The 22,644-nt window shown below is 40.8% G+C and overlaps 1 protein-coding gene across 1 annotated transcript in view; it reads right to left on the reverse strand.

Moving 5' to 3' along the window:
• Positions 1–3,494: 3,494 nt before the first annotated feature.
• The window catches only part of FAM227A (family with sequence similarity 227 member A), a gene marked incomplete at its 5' end in the record, with an annotated part of 79,190 nt that continues 60,040 nt past the window's right edge, over positions 3,495–22,644 (reverse strand). Inside the window, 3 exons of the mRNA XM_082635297.1 lie at positions 3,495–3,767; positions 9,430–9,564; positions 20,886–21,026. Coding sequence (XP_082491423.1) covers positions 3,728–3,767; positions 9,430–9,564; positions 20,886–21,026 — 316 coding nt within the window. The 3' untranslated portion in view covers positions 3,495–3,727. The remainder of the gene's footprint in view (positions 3,768–9,429; positions 9,565–20,885; positions 21,027–22,644) is intronic.

Raw genomic sequence — 22,644 nt, forward strand, 5'->3', positions numbered from 1 at the left:
TACAGGGCTATAAGAGAAGACAAAATAATCCGTAAAAATATGCTTAAAAGTACCTAGTCCCCAGTAATGCCTTTAATGTTTTTAAGTAAAATGTTATAATATCCCCATCACCCAACTTCAGCAATTTTCAACACATGGCCAGTCTTGTTTCACTTATACCTCCATCCACTTCCTCCCTTTCATATTATTTTGAAGCAAATTCTACATGTCATATAATTTCTTCTGTAAATATTTCAGTATGTATCTCTAAAAGATAAGGACTCTTTTTAAAAACATAACCGTTAACACCATTATCACACCCCCAAAATAATAATTTTTTTTTTTTTTTGCGGTACGCGGGCCTCTCACTGCTGTGGCCTCTCCCATTGCAGAGCACAGGCTGCGGACGCGCAGGCTCAGCGGCCATGGCTCACGGGCCCAGCCGCTCCGCCGCATGTGGGGTCTTCCCGGACCGGGGCATGAACCCGCGTCCCCTGCATCGACAGGCAGACTCTCAACCACTGCGCCACCAGGGAAGCCCCCTGTTGCAATTTATTGATGCTTTTTAGGCCTCTCTTAATCTATAGATTTCCCTTTTTCCCTTGCAACTTATTTGTTTAAAAAAAAAATGGAGTCATTTGCTCTGGAGTTTTCCATAGCCTAGATTTTGCTGATTGCATCCCCTTGGTGTTAACATGCTTCTCTGTCCTTTGTATTTCCTATTATGATAGTTGCACCTGGAGTCTAGATCAGACCCAGATTTGATTATTTGGTAAAGACTATTTCATAGGTGGTATTGTGGTCTACCATCAAGAGGCATTTAATGGCTTTTTATCTTTTGGGGATGTAAGCAGCAACCTAGATCCATTAATTCATTAGGGTTTGCAAAATGGTGATATTTTAATTAGGTGGAATATTTCTAAAAGAGAAACTTCCCCTCATCTCTTGTTTGCTTACCTGCTAATACAGTTCATATGGGAATGGCATGATAAACGCTGATTTGTTTTCTTTATTTGCTAGTTTTCAAAATAATGAATTGGTTCCCTAGTATCCTTCAATGGTGACCAGTCAATTTTTTTAAAGTAATGATATGAACATATGGGTGAAAACACGTTTGACGTGCTTCAATCCATGGCTATTATTGTTATTATGCTTAAACTGTCCCATCTTAAGCCAATAGGATTCTCTCTAATTTGGCTACTGAGTCTTTCTGACAGGACTCTCATCTTTGGTAGCTTCCTTGCTGTCTAGTATGACAAGATGTTCCATGTTCATTTCATGATTTTCCTGCCCTAGATCTGGAACCAGACACTCCTTCAAGGATCCCTGTATCCCTTTTAGTGCAAACTGTATTTCAAAACCACAGTCCAGGTCATTGCTACTCGGTCAGTCTTTATTTCTAGGGCATTTCAATGGACAGAGTTAGTAGGGTTTTTTTTGTTGTTTGTCTGTTTGTTGTTGTTTTAAAGCTTTAAGGAGGTATAAATGACATACAAGAAACTGAATATATTTAAATATTTAAAGCCTGTATATGGTGTGTGAGCCTGTGAACCCTTCACCACAATGAAGATAGTAAACATAACCACCATGCCCCAAAATTTTCTTGGGCCGCTTTGTATTCCCTTCCATCCTCTCCTCCCCTCCCCTCTTTAGCAACTATTTGTTTGTTTTTAAAGATAAAATATATTCTCAATTCATAATCAATTCAAAATCAGGACTATAGGATTTTAACTTCATTTCTTCTAGTTTAACATCTGAATTTCCTTACTTCCATGCTGAGAATACTGGTTCTCAGCCACAGTAGGAATGACAGAATTGGGGTACTACACAATTACTCATTTGCTTTATCCCACATTACAGTTAATGCTTCTTAAATGTTAGCTCCCTTTGACATTCTACCCTCTCTCCACCCCCCACTTATAAAGGGCAAAGAATTCTTCACCATAATTTTCCCTTCTAATACTTACAAAGAACAGAGACAGATCTTTTCATCTTGAACTTCCTGAGAGGCCTATGGTTATGAGTCCTCAGTAATTTCTGGAAGGGGTCTGAGCAGGGATGGTCTTGGACCCAAGCTGTACAAAGGAGTATCCTGAAAGACATGTCCTGGTTTCCATGCTCAAATGTCCTGGTTTCAGAAGAGTATATATATATATATATATATATATATATATATATATTTTTTTTTTTTTTTTTTTTTTTTTTGCGGTACGTGGGCCTCTCACTGTTGTGGCCTCTCCTGTTGCGGAGCACAGGCTCCGGACGCGCAGGCTCAGCGTCTATGGCTCACGGGCCCAGCCGCTCCGCGGCATGTGGGATCTTCCCGGACCGGGGCACGAACCCGCGTCCCCTGCATCGGCAGGCGAACTCTCAACCACTGCGCCACCAGGGAAGCCCAGAGTATACCTTTTAACAGCAATGGTAACAACAATAACAACAACGATAGCTGGTAGCAATTACCAAGTGAAATATGCATAAATTATATGCATAATATAATTATGCATATAACTTTGCATAAATTATCTCATTTAACTGTCACAACAGCACTACCTTCCTAGGCAGGCATTCCCTTTCTGCATTCAAGAAAACAAGTTCAAAAAAAAAAAAAGAAAACAAGTTCAGAAAAGTCAAGTCACAAAAGCTACTAGGCCTAAGGTCATATACCTACTATGAAGCAGAGCAGGGATTCAAAGCCCTGAATTTTCTGGGGCCAAAGCTTGAGCTCTTCCCTTTTACCCTTCTTTCGTCCCTTTACCTGGGTAATGTTCTCCAAGAGGGTCACCTAGAATTACACTCAGGTTCAAGTGAAGATGTTTATCTGTGGGGGACACCATAGGTCCCAAGAATATACTTAATTGCTTCTTGGTTCAGGCAAACAGCGATTTGCTTGAGTTTTTCCTTCTTGGCTGGGTTGGGCAGACTGTTCTAACGCAGACCAGGTTACTCCCTTGTGCCCAAAGGCCCAAATGATAAAGGCCAAGCCCTTCAGCCGAACTTCAGGTCCTTCTACACACTGGCCCCTGTACCTCTGAGCCTCAGTGAAGTCTCTCTGGACTTGGTTTTTCTTGGATTCCACACAAACCTCTAGCACAGCATTAATGCATTTACTGGTTTACACATCCTCCCCCTCTTCCAGACTGTGTGCTCCTTAAGGTCAGGGACTATGTCTTTATTCATCTCTGTATCAACAGGACCTGGTATGTGCAAGCATGGTATAGGATAGATATCTAGTGAATGCTTCCTCAACCTCTCCAAGCCCCAGTGTCCTCCTAGGAGAAATGGAGGTAACAACACCCACCTTGGGGAGAGAAGGGGGCAGGAGGGTTAATCTGAGATAATGTTTGAAAAGGATTTAGAGTACTTAGCACATAGTAAGTACTCAATAAATGATGTCTCCTATGATTACTGTTATATAATACATATAATACATACTAATATATACTCCATAGTGTTGTTATTAATAAACAAGTGAATGAAAGAATCAGTAAGCAAATGCATGAATGAATGAGGTGACTTTATGTCAGTCTAAATCCTGACTTTGGCCCAGGGTAGGAGAGGACTTTAATATTCTTTATCCCATGGACTACGAATGACTAAATGTATTACAGTATTACTTTTTATTTGTTTGTTTTGTTGTTTCTATTTTAGATTAAATCCAACAACATGTGCAGGCTTCATCCAAAAAGTCCTTCTGATTCTTGGATAAGGATTCATGCAGGTGAGCTGGAAGGTGAGAGGATAAGGAAGACTACTTTTTCTGCATTGGTTTTGACTTCTTGATGACCTTTCTGTGGATGAACCATAAAGATACAAACAGAAACAAATTAAAAAAACAGTGTGATCAAGACAATGAAGAAAGGAATCCCCAGGATTATATAAACAGCCTGGAAATCAACCACTTAGAGAAGCAGATCAGAAGGCTGGGAAGTAAAGGTGGAATTGATAGGTTATGTAAAGTGTCTGAATGTACTGGGAGACTTATACAACCAAGGGAAAATTTGGAGATAAACTGAGATGAGTACATAAAAAAAAGAAAAAAGAAAGAAAACAGGCAGATTGAAAAAGAGACTTAGTTCCAGGGATAGCAAAAAGTTTTGCAAGAAATAAAAATAACCTAAGTATACTCTGTAGCTCATGGCAGTGGTGTTGATAGTATAATAATGCTGATTAATGATCCAACCAAAATCACAACAGAGACACACTGGGAGGATGGGAGAGCGGAAGTGTGTGCAAGTGAGAGAGAGCCCAGTCCTCACTTTTCCTAGTGTGAATTCAATAGATAATGCCTAACACTAAAAAATCAAGGAGCCAGAGCACCACGGTATTTAGACATATGGAGGAAAACAAATACCAAAACAATCAGTCAAGAAAGTGGAAAGTGTTGCTGGGGAATGGGGGTCCGGAGGAGTGCAATTCTTTGTAACAAGCTTTGTAGAACTATTAATTAGTTAATTTAATAAGCCTTATATTATGCTTTGCATTAGTTAATTCAATCAGTTAATTTAATGTGCCTTATATATTACTGTGCATCACGCACTGTTCTAAGTGCTTTCTTTACAAATGTTAACCAATTTAATCCTCATAACAACCTTATGCTATACATAATATTATCATCCCCATTCTACAGATAAAAAAAACTGAGATGCAGAGAAGTTAAATGATTGATCAAGCTTACACAGCTAGTAGGTCGTGGAGCTAGGATTAAAACCCAGGTGGTCTGGCCCCAGAGTTGCCTCTCTATTTGATTCTTAAAGGATGAATATGTATTACTTTAATTAAAATAAAAACAAAAATTAAAAAAGTGTGATTTTTAAGAAACTTTATTCCCAACTTTGAGTATAGACAGACAAAGTTCTAAAATGTAATAAGTTATTTTTTTCTATAAGCAATTAACTGGAGCAGAATGCTAAACACACATTAGCTAATCATTAATTCCCTCATTAAGAATTTGCTGAATCCCGGGAATTCCCCGGTGGTCCGGTGCTTAGGACTCCGCACTCTCACTGCCAGGGGCCCAGGTTCGATCCCTGGTCGGGGAACTAAGATCCCGCAAGCTGCATGACACAGCCAAAAAAAAAAGAATTTGCTGAATCCCTACTATGTGCCAACCACAGGAACAGGTGCAGAAGACTCAATGCTTAATGATAAAAGGCCCTTGGGAGACTTACAGTACAGAGAGGGAGACAGACAACTCCATGACTACAGTAGGACGTATTCAGTGGAGTATAAAACAGGCAGTCACTGGGGCAGTCTGGGGAGATTTCCTGGAAGTGACAACATTTTAGTGGGCTTTATGGGTCAGATAGGATCTAGCCAGATGAAAAAGTGGCCAAAGTATGTTCAAGGAAGAGGAAAGAGCAGTGAATACTTGTTAAAATGAACTGAATTTGTTGTTTCCTCTTCCATTCTAAATTCTAAAATGGATGTCAAAAACAATAGTATTAAAAGCCCCTCTTAACCTGGAGATTCCATAGCGTAAACCAATGGGGTGCAAACCATGCTGCTATACTCCAATATCAGTGGCTGTTTCTCTAATCAAAGGAAAAAATGAATTGATAAAACTTTCTTCATATTAAGTTTACCTCTTTTTTAATATTTATTTATTTTTTATTTATTTTGGCTGCTCCGGGTCTTAGTTGTGGCATGCGAACTTATTACTTGCGGCATGCAAACTTATTAGTTGCAGCATGCAAACCCTTAGTTGCGGCATGCATGTGGGATCTAGTGCCCCGACCAGGGATCAAACCCCAGTCCCCTGCACTGGGGGCGCGGAGTCTTACACACTGGACCACCAGGGAAGTCCCAAGTTTACCTCTTAAGTCTTGTTAGGCTGTAGCCCAGGCCCTGGAGTCTGACTACTGGTTTCAAATCCTGGCTCCACTGCTTACCAAATGTGAGCACCTGAGCAAGAGTCACTAACCTCTCTAAGCCTCAGTTTCCTCAGTTGTAAAATGAGGATAACAATATCCCACATCTCACAGAAGTGCTGTGAGAATTAAATAATACACGTATCATGCTTAGAAGAGAATAAGGACCTGGCAAACACAACTGTGTTGTGTACTCAAGGCGATAAAAACAAATGAGTAAGTAAAAGTTATAATTAAGAGAAAAGTTAGTTGTGATTTTGTAACATATTATGTTATTTTAAGATAACTTGGCAGCTACCTAAAGATTCATATTTTATCTTAGTCAATAGTCCTTTATTACCAAAATAATTTGGTAATATTTTTATAGGTTTCTGCAAAGAGCACTGTGACTTCTAGTCCTGCCCCCGACAGATGGGAGAATCAAGGCTCTGAACTCAGGAAAATGCCGAGTATGTCAGCATCTGATCCTTTACCCTTCAGTGCATGTGCACTTGAAGCTGGCTTCGTCCTCTATTCTAGCGCAGAAACTATGTGAAACAACTGCTGGATGCTTTCTCAAAAATGGGTCCGCCCCAAACCTCCCAGTCCAGAATGTTCCAATGTAGTTCCTTGCACTGCTTTGGGCTCAGCAAGTTTTCATGGTATGGAAGGTCTGAGAGCTTTGAGGAGAAGTGCCGAACCCTGATCTTCTGTGTGTGTGTCAGGGAAAGCTTCCTGGAGGAGTCATTATTTGCACTGACTCTGAAGAAGCAGGAGGAGCTGGCTGGGGAAGGAAGCCAGGGGTAGGAGGGGAAATTTTCCTGCAGAGAAAGAAGCTTGTGCCAAGCATGGCCTGGAAGCTGGAAGAACTTGGCCTCTTAATGCAGCTGCAGGGGCTCAATGTGGCTTGAAAGGTGGTTGGGAGTGGTGGGTGAAGACAGAGGAGAGAGGGGAGGTGGGCAGGGCCACCTCATGAAGGCCTCGAGTCTAAGAGTTTGGATTTTATCCCTAGGATCCTTAGGGGTTGAGAAGAAACTGCAGGTTTTAAGCAAAGGAGTAGCCTGATGAGATATGGATTTTTGAAAGAGACCCATGGGGAGCCTGGGCCTTAACTCAAGTGAGTCTTAGTTGCCTCCTTTGAAAAACAAGAAAAATAGGGGGACTTTCCTATTTTTGGTTAAGAATCTGCCTTCCAATGCAGGGAACGCGGGTTCGACCCCTGGTCGGGGAACTAGGATCCCACATGCCACAGGGCAACTAAGCCCACGTGCCACAACTACTGACCCTGTGCACCACAACTACAGAGCCCATGCGCTCTGGAGCCCACCCGCACAACTAGAGAGCCCACGCGCCACAGTGAAAGATCCTGTGTGCTGCAACTAAGACCCCATGCAGCCAAATATAAATAAATATTAAAAAAAAGAAAAAGAAAAAGAAAATTTACCTCACAGGACTGTTCGGAGACTTCAATAAGATAGCCAATGGAATATGCCTATCACAGGGCCAGGGAAATCTTCCCTTCAATTTCTCTTCCAGTGTTTGTAACAGGAAGAGCAGGTCTGCTCTTCCTCAGGCTCCTATAATTCTGGGGTCACCAGACTTTTGATCTCTGAAAGAGGTGTCTAGGGGGACATTTTTGGACACAGGCTGTGCCCCATCTGAATGTGAAACTTTTAGACTTTGGAGGCTCTTCCCTATGAATAAGAACTTGTATATTTTCTGGAACTTCGACATTTCAGTCCCCCATGATGGGTAAGCACAGGGTAAGGACTGCCCTAAGAGATGAGAACCCAGCTGGTCCAGGGCTTAGAAAACTAGGGAGTCTTTCTGGGCTGGGCCAGACCAGTGCTCTCAAGCATGCTCGAAGGCTTCCTGGATTAAGGAATGTAAGAAGCTTATGAAAACAATAATATATTGCCTATTAATTATTGACAAGTTCTATGCCAGACTCTTTATATGGGTTAGCTTATTTACACATTAACAAACTTCCACATTTTTTTTTTTTTTTTTTTTTTTTTGCGGTACGCGGGCCTCTCACTGTTGTGGCCTCTCCCGTTGCGGAGAACAGGCTCTGGACGCGCAGGCTCAGCGGCCATGGCTCACGGGCCCAGCCGCCCCACGGCATGTGGGATCTTCCCGGACCGGGGCACGAACTCATGTCCCCTGCATTGGCAGGCGGACTCTCAACCACTGCGCCACGTGGGAAGCCCCTAAACTTCCACATTTTTTATGGCCAAGGAAACAGGCCTGGAGAATTTAGGTAACTTAACTGAAAGTCATAGAGGGGGCAGGGCAAAGATTCAAAACCCCAGATCTTTTTAGAGTCAAAGCTCCTTCTACTGCTTCATCTTCTCCTGTGGGGGACACTAAAAGGTAACTCCCTTACCTGGTTAATTTTTACCTGGGGTTCATCCAGAGTAGTCATCCCCACCCATAGATGGGTCCAAAATGGATCCATTATAGGAGAAGATATTGGAACTTCTATTTATATATTTTTATCTCATTCTTTTTAATTTCTATTTTCTGTATGTTTTATATTATAGTATACATATTATATTAGCATAGAACTATATATTTTATTACTGAATAATTAATATATTATTAGGGGCTGAGTTCTCATAAATGTTTTACTAAGAAAGATACAAGAACAAGAAAGCTTGGGGACTACTGATCAAGTGGTATAGTCAGGGTTTCATGTAGAGGTAAATGTTTGCTGGATACTTTGCAAATCCCTCAAAGTACATACATACTCCCTTCATGGAGACCACCATTTGCCATCAGGACTTTAAAAATCCAAATATGGCCACGTGGTTCCCTGTTTAATATCTTTCGTGGCTCCCCACGACTTAGAAAATAAAATCCCTTCATGATTTGTCCAGGAATCTTCTCCAGGCTCACCTCTCCTGGAGCCCCTCACACACTTTCTTGACCTCCTGCCACATTACTTTCTGCCTCTGAGCCTTTGCCTCTGCTGCTCCATCTACTGAGAATGCAAACCCCTTGCCTCATCCACCTCCTCCTGCCTTACAAACACCTTATCTTTTCTAGACTCAGGTCAAGGGACACCACTTCTATAAAATGTGTCTGCATGGCTCCCAGGCCATTGCATTCTTTGTCTCCTTTGTCTAATAGCACTTCTGGAACTTATGGTATTTATTTGTTGATATATCTGCCTTCTTTCTATCAGACTGTGAGCCCCTTGAGAATAGGGACTGTGTCTTATCTACTGTTATTTACCCAGGGTCTGCTGCAGGGAACTTTTAAAACCTCTCCAAATCTGGGCTTGTTGCTGTATAAAATGCACTGGATAACCTCTACCTCATATGACTGTTATGAAGGTTAAAATGAGGTCATGTTTGTATAGCATTTACCTTAGTGCTTGGTACAGAGTGAACAGTTAGTTAATGGTAGCCATGATTATTATATTATAATTTAATATTGTTAGCACGACTAAAAGTAGTGACCTAAGCAAAAATCTCCCCACTCCTGCTTTTCACTCAGCCTAGGAAAAACTATAGTGGAATCTTTCCCCTATCCTGGGAATAGTTATTTCTATTTCTCAGTGTTTGGCCACAATTTTCTTTTTCTCCTGTTGTTGTTCTACCTGGTAGCAGAAATATCAGAGATTTTGTAGGGGCTTCCTAGTTCCAGGGAATAGAATTCATCAGGGCTTGATGGTGAGAAGGAAGAGTAGTTCAACTTCTGTTTCCATTCTCTTTCCCTCTCCTCTTTTTCCTTCCTGTGGGGGAAACAAAAAAGACATCAACAAAAATTGGCTCAAAAATTCAGTGCGACTTCTTCAAAGGTTTCAGTAGAATCTTGATAGGTATTGAAAGAAAAAGTTTACAAAAGTCAGTAACATTGGCAATAGCAAATAACTGAAGCAGAGTGCTGAATACACTGCAACGACTCCCTCATTCATCTTCTAAGTATTGACTGAGGACCTGTAGGGTGCCAGGACCTGCACTAGGCCCTGGGAAAAAAAGGTCATCTAGGGCATTATTCCTGACCTTAAGGACAAACCTCAATCTAGGGAGATGGACAAGCAAATTTATAACTAGAGTAGGCATGATCAGGAAAGCACAGGACAATACCCTGAGAAGGCAAGTCAGGGAAGACTTCCTGGAGGTGATGCCTGAACTGGGTTTTAAGGGTTAGTGAGGGGTTAGCTAGATTAAGAAATAGTCGAAAGGGTAGTGGAGGGACAGACTGGGAGTTTGGGGTTAGCAAATGCAAACTATTATATAAAATGGGTAAACAACAAGGTCCTACTGTATAGCACAGGGAATTACATTCAATATCCCAAGATAAACCATAATGGGAAAGAATATAAAAAAGAATGTATATTTATGTATAACTGAATCACTTTGCTGTACAACAAAAATTAACACAACATTGTAAATCAACTATACTTCAATTAAAAAAAGAAGTAGTTGAAGGAAAGTCAAGTCTGAGGGAATGACAATAATATTGGTGAATTAAAATAGTTGGCTTTTTGTATTTCTGAGAATCTAATATGGATATCAGAAAGACTGCTAATGAGTGACCATTGAACTTATAGTATTCCATGGCTCAAACAGGTGGGCCTCAAGCTAAACTCCTAGTATAAAAAAAATGTGGTCTTTTTCTGGTTTGAAGGAAAATTTTGACTAGAAGGTTTAAGACTGAAAGTTTTCCTTGGCTAAATTTCTTAACTCATTAAGCTTTGGTTTCTTCATCTCTGAAATGGAGAGTATAACACCATCTATCTGTGATACAGATGGTTAGTTAACAACCCATCATCCACTCTCCCCTTTTACTTTAGCAATGGAGCCAGATTAAAAAAAAAAAACCGTCACACATTTCCCAGGCTCCTTTGAAACTAACATCACCATGTGACTAATATCTGGCCCTTGAAATAAACTGGTAATGTTATATGGTATTTCCAGGGAGGTTATTAAAAAGGGAGGGGGTAATAGGAATTGACTACACATGGGCATGAGGGAACTTTCTGGGGTGATAAAAAATTCTAAAGCTAGATTGTAGTAATTGTTGCAAATCTCTGTAAATTTACTAAAAATCATTGAATTTTGTACCCTTAAAGTGGGCAAATCTTATGGGAAATTGTACCTCATTAATATTATAAATATTAATTATAATATTTATAATTATATCATAATTATAAATATTAATAATTATTATTTTAATAAAAGAACATTTAAAATGTTTTTAAAACAATATTTTATTAAAAAGAAAGAAATTGCTGTAGCCATGTAGTCACATTCTAGCAATGAGACATAAGTGGAAATGTTGTTTGGGACTTCTGGAAGTGCTCCTTAAAAGAGAATGTGGTTATAGATTAAAAGTAAATGAATGGGGCTTCCCTGGTGGCGCAGTGGTTGAGAGTCTGCCTGCCGATGCAGGGGACACGGATTCGTGCCCTGGTCCGGGAGGATCCCACATGCCGCGGAGTGGCTGGGCCCGTGAGCCATGGCTGCTGAGCCTGCGCGTCCGGAGCCTGTGCTCCGCAGCGGGAGAGGCCACAACAGTGAGAGGCCCGCGTAATGCAAAAAAAAAAAAAAAAAAAAAGTAAATGAATGCAGAAAAATATACCGTGCTAACACTGATCAAAAGAAAGCAAGAGTAGCTATGCTAATTTCAGACAGAGCAGACTCCAAAGCAAGAAAAGTTATCAGGGATAAGGAAGGGCATTATATAATGATAAAGGGGTCAGTTCTCCAAAAAGACATAACAATTCTTAATGTGTATGATCCTAACAAAAGAGCATCAAACTACATAAGGCAAAAACTAATTGAATAGCAAGGACAAATAGATGACTCCACTATCATAGTTAGAGACCTCAACACCCCTCTAATCAGAAATGGACAGATCCAGCAGGCAGAAAGTCAGCAATGACATAGTTGAACTCAACAATACCAACAATCAAATGGATGTAATTGACATCTGTAGACTACATCACCCCAAGGCAGCAGAATACACATTCTCCACAAGCTCACATGTAACATTCCCCAAGACAGGCCAAATTCTGGGCCAAAAAATATACCTTAACAAATTTAAAATAAGAGAAATCACATTATGCCTGCTCTCAGACCAAAATGGAATCAAACTAGAAATCAGTAACAGAGATAGAGCTGGAAAACCCCAAAATATTTGGGGATTAAACAACATACTACTAAATAACACATGGGTCAAAGAAGAAATTTCAAGAGAAATTTAAAAATATTTTGAACTAAATGAAAATGAGAATACAACTTATCAAAACTTGTGGGATTCTGGAAATGCTCCTTAAAAGAGAATGTGGTTGCTGAGTGTACTGAAAGCAGTGCTTAGAGGGAAATTTAGAGCATTATATATGTATATTAGAAAAGAAGAAAGATCTGAAATCAATCATCTAAAGTTTCCACCTTAGGAAACCAGAAAAAGAACAAATTAAATTCAAAGTAAGCAAAAGAAAAGAAATAATAAAAATTAGAGCAGAAGTCAATGAAATTGAAAACAGGAAATCAGTAGAGAAAATCAACAAAACCAAAATCTGGTTCTTTGAAAATATCAATAAAATTGATAAGTCTCTAGCCTGGCTAACTAAGAAAACAAGAGAGAGGACACAAATTACTAATATCAGAATCATGAACATTAAAAAGATAATAAAGCAGTACTATAAACAACTGGTCCATGAAATGGACCAGTTCCTTTTTTTTTTCAGCCTCACTGTGCGGCTTGCAGGATCTTAGTTCCCCGTCCAGGGATTGAACACAGGACCCGGCACTGAAAGCACTGAGTCCTAATCACTGGACTGCCAGGGAATTCCTGGACCAATTCCTTGACCAATTCCTTGAAAGACACAATATGCCAATAGTCACACAAGAAGATATAGACCATATGAATAGAGCTATATATATATTAAATAAATTGAATAAAAAATTAATAACCTTCAGAAACAGAAAGTACCAGGCTCAGATGGATTCACTGGTGAATTCTACCAAACATTTAAGGAAGAAATTATACCAATTATCTATAATCTCTTTCAGAGGATAGAAGCAGAGGGAATACTTCTTAACTCATTCTACCAGTCAAGAATCACCCTAATACCAAAACCAGACAAAGATGTTACAAGAAAAGAAAACTATAGACCAATATTTCTCATGAACATAGATGCAAACATCCTCAACAAAATATAAGCCAGTCAATCCAACAATGTATAAAAATAATTATACACTGTGACCAAGTGAAATTTGTCCCAGGTATGCAAGGCCAGTTCAGCATTTAAAAATCAATTAATATAATCTGACACATCAACAGGCTAAAGAAGAAAAATCACATGATCATATCAATAGATGCAGAAAAAGCACTTTAAAAATCCAATACCCATTCATGATAAAAACTCAGCAAACTAGGAATAGGGGGAACTATCACAACTTGATAAAGAATATCTACAAAAATATGCAGCTAACATCATACTTAATGGTGAGAAACTTGAAGCTTTCCCACTAAGATCAGGAACAAGGCAACCATGCCCCTCTCACCACTGATTTTCAACACTGTACTGGAAGTTCTAGCTAATGCAATAATACAATACAATACAGTAATACGTATACAGATTGAGAAGGAAGAAATAAAACTGTCTTTGTTCACAGACGACACGATCATCTATGTAGAAAATCCAAAAGAATTGATGAAAAACTTATTGGAACTAATAAGTGATTATGGCATACTTGCAGGATACAAAGTTAATATAAAAAAGTCAATCGTGGGAATCCCCTGGCAGTCCGTGCTTTCACTGTCGAAGGCCTGGGTTCAATCCCTGGTCGGGGAACTAAGATCCCAAAGCTGTGCAGTGTGGCACCCCCCAAAATAAAAACCAAATAAAAATTAAAAAGTCAATCTCTTTCCTATTGATATATATCAGCAATGAGCAAGTAGAATTTGAAATTAAAAATACAATACCATTTACATTAATACCCCAAAAATGAAACACTTAGGTATAAATCTAACAAAATATGTATAAGATCTGTATGAGGAAAATTACTAAAGCTCTGATGAAAGAAATCAATAAGAACTAAATAAGTGGAGAGATATTCCAAGTTCATGGATAGAAAGACAATATTGTTAAGATGTCAGTTCTTCCCAACTCGATCTGTAGATTCAATGCAGTCCTAATCAAAACCCCATCAAGTTATTCTGTGGATACCAACAAACTGATCTGTAAAGTTTATATGGATAGGTAAAAGACCTAGCATAGACAACACAATATTGAAGGGGAAAAACAACACTGGTGAACTGACACTATCTGACTTTAAGAATTACTATAAAGATACAGTAATCAAAACAGTGTGATAGGGCTTCCCTGGTGGCGCAGTGGTTGGGAGTCCGCCTGCCAGTGCAGGGGACGCGGGTTCGAGCCCTGGTCCGGGAGGATCCCACATGCCGCAGAGCGGCTAGGCCCGTGCGCCACAGCCGCTGAGCCTGCGCTCTAGAGCCCGCGAGCCACAACTGCTGAGCCCACGTGCTGCAGCTGCTGAGGCCCGTGCACCTAGAGCCCGTGCTCTGCAACAGGAGAGGCCACCGCAACGAGGGGCCCGCCCGCCGCGGTGAGGAGTGGCCCCCGCTCGCCGCAGCTGGAGAGAGCCCGCGCGCAGCAACAAAGACCCAACGCAGCCTAAATAAATAAATAAATTAATTAAACAAACAAACAAACAAAAAAACAGTGTGATATCAGTGAAAGGATAGACAAAGAGATCAATGGAACAGAATAGAGAGCCCAAAAAGAGACCCATATAAGTATAATCAACTGATCTTTGACAAAGGGGCAAAGGCAATACAATGGAGCAAAGACAGTCTTTTCAACAAAAGGTGCTAAAACAACTGGACATCCACTTGCAAAAAAATAAAAAAGAATCTAGACAGAGGCCTTATATCTTTCATAAAAATTAACTCAAAAATGGAGCATACACATTTTGAGCAAAACTCAAAAAAAAAAAAAAAAAGCAAAACTATAAAACTCCTAGAAGGTAACATAGGAGAAAATCTAAATGACCTTGGGGTTGGTGATGACTTTTTAGCTATAACACCAAAGCCTTGATGCATGAAAGAAAGAATTGATAAAATGGACCTTCTTAAAATTAAAAACTTCTGGTCTGCAAAAGATAATGTGAAGAGAATGAGAAGACAAGCCATGAACTGGAAGGAAATATTTGCAAAAGACACACTTGATAAAAGATCGTTTTCCAAAATATACAAATAACTCTTAAAACTCAATGATAAGAAAACAAGTTGATTTAAAAATGGGCCAAAGGGACTTCCCTGGTAGCGCAGTGGTTAGGAATCCGCCTGCCAATGCAGGGGACACGGGTTCAATCCCTGGTCTGGGAAGATCCCACATGCCGTGGAGCAACTAAGCCTGTGAGCCACAACTGCTGAGCCCACACGCCACAACTACTGAGCCCACGTGCCGCAACTACTGAAGCCTGTGTGCTGTGATTACTGAAGCCCAAGCGCCTATAGCCCGTGCTCCACAACAAGGGAAGCCACCACAATGAGAAGCCCCCAAAGATCTTGACAGATACCTCACCAAAGAAGATATACAGATTGTAAATAAGCGTATGAAAACATGCTCCACATTACATCATCATGGAAATGCAAATTAAAACAACAGTGAGATACCACTACACACCTATTATGGCCAAAATCCAGAACACTGACAACACTAAATGTGGAGCAAGAGGAACTCTCATTCATTGCTGGTGGGAATGCAAAATGGTACATCCACTTAGATGTTAGTAGACAAACTGTTAGAAGACAGTTTGATAGTTTCTTACAAAACTAAACACACTCTTACCAAAGGATCCAGCAATCACACACGTTAGTATCTACCCAAAGAGTTGAAAACTTACATCCACACAAAACCCTGCACACGGATATTTATAGCAGCTTTATTCATACTTGCCAAAATTTGGAAGCAACCAAGACGTCCTTCAGTAGGTGAACAGATAAACTATGGTACCTCCAGATAATGTAATATTATTTAGTCCTAAAAAGAAATGGGCTACCAAGCTATGAAAAGACATGGAGGAACCTAAAATGCATATTACCAGGTGAAAGAAGCCAATCTGAAAAGGCTGTATTCTGTATGATTCCATCTATATGACATTCTGGAAAAGACAAAACTATGGAGACAATAAACAGATCAGTGGTTGTCAGGGTTTTGATGAGGGGAGGGATGAATAAGAGTAGAACAGAGGATTTTTGGGGCAGTGAAAATACTCTGTATGATACTATAATGATAGATACATGTCATTATACATTTGTCTTAACTCATAGGATGTATAACACCAAGGGTGAACTCTAATGTAAACTATGGACTTTGAGTGATTATAATGTGTCACTGTGGGTTCATCAGTTGTAACAAATATACCACTCTGGTGGGGAAAGTCCATAATGGGGGTGGCTCTGCGTGTGGTGGGGCAAGAGTGCATGGGAAACATCTGTACCTTACTCTTAATTTTCCTGTGAACCTAAAACTCCTCTAAAAATATATTTAAAGAAAGAGAGAGAGAGGGACAGAGAGACAGAGATTGAGAATGACATTAGCCCTCTTCTTCCCTTCCTTCTTATAGTTTCTGGTCGGAAAACAGACAGGTTGCCTGGAACTCCAGCAGCCGTCTTGGTGGACCATGGAAGTCCCAGGGGAAGGATACCAAGGGCTAGGATGGTGGCGCCTGACTCCCTGAAGCCCCTGAAACACCGTATCAGGCTATATCATCTACCTTCAGACTTCTTTTATATGTGAGAATCAACCTTTGGGCCATTGTTATTTTTAATTTTTCTGTTATATATGACTAAATAAAATCCTAATTTATATATTACATCAAAGAATTGTTCTGAGAGTCAAATGAAAATTGGAAGTTTTTCTTGTGCTTTTGTTTTTCTTTCTCGGGAAATTAAAATAAAGAGGCTACAGTCTTGGGCATAGTAGATTAGTAGAAAATAAAAATAGTTAAGCGGAAGTTGGCTCTAATAAATGCAGGATCTTTACCCCCCTTTCCTTTCCTCTGTTTCCAGAATGCCATTAGCCAGGCATATGTCCCACAGGCAGATGATTGGAGGATTCTTCTCCTAAGAAACCGAATGGCTTCTGAGAAAAGAGCGCAGATGCTGATATTTGAGAGTCTCTCAAATGAGAAAGCTGGCTTGCTTACTGATCATGAGAAAAAAGAGAGCCAACCAACTGAAAAGCCATGACCACTGATACCAACTTCCTCTGTCAGCTTTTTAGAGCTTCACTCCTAAATCTAAAGACAGCCCAGGGGACTTCCCTGGTAGTCCAATGGCTAAGACTCTGCACTCCCAGTGCAGGGGGCTGAGGTTCCATCCCTGGTCAGGGAACTAGATCCCACCTGCTGCAACTAAGAGTGAACCTAAAACTAAGAGTTCTCATGCCACAATTAAAGATCCCGCATGCCGCAAAAAAAAAAAAAAAAAAAAAAAAAAAGATTCCTGCGTGCCGCAACTAAGACCCAGTGCAGCCAAATAAATGATGAGAGTTCAAAGGTGAGAGTTCAAAACAAGAAAACAGTCAAAAAATGTAAAAAGGTACCCAAAAAAAGGAACCCACAGAAATAATATGGGGGTTAGAAACTTTAAAAATAAAGATTAATGTTCTCAGTAATAGATGAAAATATTGCACCCATGAAAAAGAATAGGATGCTATGAGAAAGGAACAACCAAAATACAAGAAAGACCTCACTCTAGGAAGTTAATACTACAGTAGAATTTTAAAAATTAAAAGAAGTCATTGGAAGATAAAATGTAGAGACTCCTCTCGAAAGTAGGACAGAAATTCATACAGATGCCAAGAGGAGAATCAAAATAAGAAAATTAGAGAATCAGTCCCGGAGGTATAACAACTGAGTATAACAGCTCCAGAAAAACAGAGCTAAGAAAATAAAGGGAAGAAAATTACCAAAGAAATAATAAAAGAAAAATTCTCAGAATTGAAGGACACTACTCTCCAGTTTGAGAAGGCTTCCCAATCCCAATGAAACATATTAAGAAAAAGAGTCATACCAAGGCACATGATTGTGAAACATCAGAATAATAGGGAGAAAGACAATATCCTAAAAACTCCCATGGGGGTTGGGGGTGGGGAGGGTGGAGGTGACATACAAGACCATAGGAATCAGAACAGCATCAAATTTTTCAACAGCAAAACTAGAAGGTAGGAAAAAGAATGTTTTCAAAATTCTGTGGAATATTGACTTTGAACTTAGAATTTTATTCCCAGCAAAACATTTGTCAAATATTAATCAAGAGCAAAGTCATTTTGGACATGTAAAGACTAAAAAAACTTTCTATGTACCTTTCCCTTGAGAGTTACTAGAAGATGTGCTCCAGCAAAATGAGTAAACAAGAAAGAGAAAGACATGTGACCTGGGAGACTCCAACAAAGTGAAGTTGACTAAGGGAAGCCCTAGGATAATGGTGAAAAAAAGCCCCAAGATGATAACTGAGAGCAGACCTTGAGCACACCAGTCCAGACTGGAGGAGGATGAGGGCCTGAGATGGAAAACTCCAAGATTAACAAAATGGGGGCTCGGGCTTCCCTGGTGGAGCAGTGGTTGAGAGTCCGCCTGCTGATGCAGGGGACACGGGTTCGTGCCCCGGTCCGGGAGGATCCCACATGCCGCGGAGCGGCTGGGCTCGTGAGGCACGGCCACTGGGCCTGCGCGTCCAGAGCCTGTGCTCCGCAACGGGAGAGGCCACAACAGTGAGAGGCCCGCGTACCGCAAAAAAAAGAAAAAAAAAAGATGGGGGCTTCCCTGGTGGCGCAGTGGTTGAGAGTCCGCCTGCCGATGCAGGGGACACGGGTTCGTGCCCCGGTCCGGGAAGATCCCACGTGCCGCGGAGCTGCTGGGTCCGTGGGCCATGGCCGCTGAGCCTGCGCGTCCGGAGCCTGTGCTCCACAACGGGAAAGGCCACAACAGTGAGAGGCCCGCGTACCGCAAAAAAAAAAAAAAAAAAAGATTAAAAAAATGAAGAAGAAATTATCAGAATATATTCTCACTTTCAGGATCTTCTGCCACAACTTTTTCTTAACCTTAGGAGTCTACATCTGCTTGCATTGGAGAGAAAAAGGACAAGCAGCTAACTGCATCTGTCCTGGTTATGATCACGTTACCTAACAGAATATATTAATACGATATACATAGAATATATATGATACATTTCAGAATATGGAAAATGATGCTGCTTGGTTTTTGATAGCTTTTAACAATCTGGAAAACCTTATCAACAGATAACGTCTAAAAGGAAAGCAAGAAATGCATATGTAAGCATGTTATTTAGAATAATGGATGTAAATTCCAGAAATGAAAATTATAATTTCTGTAGACTCTTGGATGCCTATGCACTACAGGACGGTGGAATCTAGAAGGTGGCATGTGAGACCCTCTGATGCCCCTCACTACCTCAACTCTCCCTCACTCCCTAATCAGCCAGACCCAATTGCAGTCTGGTAACTTTTAGCTCTGCAAATTGGCTTGAACATCTCTCTGCCTAGAGTTCCAGCCCATTCTTCCCCTCCCCCCTTGCCTAGCAAATATAAAGAACTGACTGCTCCCTACTCTGTTCTCTTCTGAAGTCCTCTCTTAGGACCTATGCAATTTGTTGCATGTTATCTATTTACATATCTTTTTCCTTCTTCTATACTATGAGCCCTTGAGGGCAAGAACTTTAACTTATTTATTTCTTTGCATCCTTACTGCCTGGCATAGTAGGTCTTCAGTCAATGTTTACTTGGCTTCTCTGTGCCTCAGTTTTCTATTCAGTAAAATGGGTGTTATGCTATCTAATAGGGTTTTGTTGAGATACAAATAAACTGGGCATGTTGTTTTTGTCTGATGGCATCTCACCAATTCTACCCCATGTCACTGACTTTGCCTTGTTCTCTCAGGCCGCAGGGATGGTCAGGTCTGGCTAGTAATAGCACTGCTTCTTCCTGAACACAGTGTTGGTTCAGAAGGGATGTGTAGAACCATGAACCAAACAGAGCCATTGAAGCCGAGAAGGGCCCTGGGGGGCTCCTGGGCACAAAAGCCTTTCTGTCCCCTCTTTCTTGTAGGCAAGACTCCAGCCTCCATGACTTTCCCTGAGTTCCAAAGGTCAGAAGAGCAGCCAAGAAACCACCTGAGGCAAGATTAAAGGGACCAGAGAAGCTCATCAAGATTAGGAGACCTGAGATGAGATTAAGGGAGTGCAGACCCTGCACACACCCTAATCTTGTCAGCAACCCTGCCCCTGATCTATTGCTATAAAACTCCTCATCAAATCCTCCTGGGTTGGGACACACAGTTTCGAGGGCAGGAGCCCTCTGTGTCCTCCTTTGCCTGACAAAGCAATAAATCTCTTATTTTCTACTTTACCCAAAACTCTGTGTCAGAGATTCGGTTCGGCACCAGTGTACAGAGGCTGAGCTTTTGGCATCACCATCAGAGACTTTTATTGAGGCTTGGTTTATGGAGGCTGGGAGAGGGTGTCTCTCTTCCTTTTAGGTCATACACTTATAAGGACATAGGGTTGGGGCTGTTCTTGGCCCTCTTTCTTTCTTTGAGGGCAGGGGCAGCTTGAAAAGCGAGCCAGTACACAGAGGCAAAGAGGGTCAAGAAAGAAAGGGAGAGAATCTGAAAATATCATTGAGCCCTTAGGTCCATCGTGGCTGCAGCCAGCCTGAAAGTGGCCTTCCCAGTTACTGAAGCCACGAGATTTTCCTTCCACTCAAGCTGGTTTGAGCTGGTTTCCTGGCACTTGCAACCTATGAGCACTGACTCATAATACACTTCGTAAAGTACAAATGCTTGGCATAGAGGAAGTACAAAGTCATTGGTAGCTCTTACTACTATCATTAATAATAATAAAAATAAAGTGAGAGTTGAGTGACTAACACATAAAAGTGAGTGGACTTTTATGTATACTTTTACACGTATTAAGAATTCCTAAAGTTTCTACTTTTTTCTACTTTTTTTTTTCTACATCTCTACTTTTCCCATGGTCTTCGTTCAAACAAACCTCAAAAGAAACGCAATCTCCCTCTGATGGCTTCTTCTAGATTTCTTTTCAGGGGAGTCCTCAATGAAGGTTGAAGGCTGGATGAACATGTGGTTCGCCTGTTTTTTGTCTTTTGCTCTTTGATCAATATTCTTCACCTCCCTGTGGGGAAAATCACAAAGACACATGGAAAAAGACTAAAGAGTCAGCGTTATCGTTTCACTCTATTTTCACATGAAAAGAGAGGCAAATATTTACCAATTCATTCATTACATCTGTCAAGAGCAACTGACTGAAGCAGAAAGCTGGCTGCACAGCAGCAACTCAGTCACTGAGCCCCTGCTATGTGCTGGGAGTCATATAGCCCTGGGGGACACAGGGGAATAAGATGTGGTCCCTGACTCAATGGATCATACTCAAATTAGGAAGACAGGTGAGGAAAACCAACAATCTGAGAGAAAGCTGAAGCATGAGCTTGAGGGCAGGCTGAATTCAATTTGGGGCTCTGTCATTTGCTGTGTGTTCTTGGGCAAGTTACTTAACCTCTCCGTGCCAGTGTACTCATCTCAACATGGTAATATAATAGAACCTACGGTAGTGGTGAGGATTAATTGAGTTACCATAGGTCAAGCAATTAGCACAGTGCCTGGTACATAGGAAGTGCTCAATTAATATTGCTTGCTGCTGCTGCTGTTATTATAGGAGAAGGTTTTCAGTGGAGCATGTTCAGATACGTTTGGGGTAGTCAACAGAAGTGCTGAACTGGAAAATATACCAGCTGATCTGTGAAATGTGAGTGGACCTCCACTCGATGAAGAAGCAGGTTATGGACATTCAAGGCAGCCTAAATACCAATAAATATACATTCAAGTGAATTAAGATGCTGTCATATACTTCTCTGCTGCTGCAGAATAGATGTAGAAAGACTGGTGTTAAGAAACTAGTGTTGAACTTGGCCTAAACCAGTGGTTATTCCAACAGTGAGGGTCTTTCCCCAAGTCAAAGGAAAAAAATATGTTGAAACAAAATTCTCATTTTTGTCATCTTCTGCCACAACTTTTTCTTAACCTTTTGAAGCCTGCTTCTGCTTGCAGTGGAGAGACAAAGAACAAGCAGCGAACTGCATTTGTCCTTGCTATGATGACATTTTCTAACAGGAAAACTTGGTCATAATTCCTTGATAATATTTTCTATATTGTCATTTCTTGATTTGTTGAAGCCTATACATGTCTTAGGCTCCTATTTTCCACTAGTAGAAGCATCTTTAGCTTGTATGAGAGAATCATATGTTGAAACGTTTCATAAAACTCTGCAAAGGGCATTTTGAATTGCGGGTGCTTTGCCCCCATACAAGTTTAAGGATCAGGGCTCTGGACTCACAAGGAAACTAAGTTCTGCAGCAGCAACTGACCCCGCTCCTTCATTGTACAGCTCCATCTGCATGTGCCAGCTAGGCTCTTCCTCCACCTAGAGCAGAGACTCCAGCAAACCAGCTGCTGGATCGCCTTTTCTAAGGGAGACCGCTTGCTAGGCTTCCCCAGTGGCAAACTTTCCAACTCCAAGACCCAGTGCTGTTTTGGCCCCTGCACTCTTCATGGTGTGGGGGTCACATGTATTATCTCTAATAGCCGTCATTTTCTGAGCACTTCCTGTGAGCCAGGCACTAAGCTTGACATCTCCTTTAACCTACACAACTACTCTGTGAGTAGTGTACCTGTTTTGTAGATGAGGTATCCAAGCCTCACATGGGCTAAATGATGGACCTAAATCATACTGAGGG

Source organism: Mesoplodon mirus, assembly GCF_964341445.2.
Source record: "Mesoplodon mirus genome assembly, chromosome: 11".
Lineage (NCBI taxonomy): Eukaryota > Metazoa > Chordata > Mammalia > Artiodactyla > Ziphiidae > Mesoplodon > Mesoplodon mirus.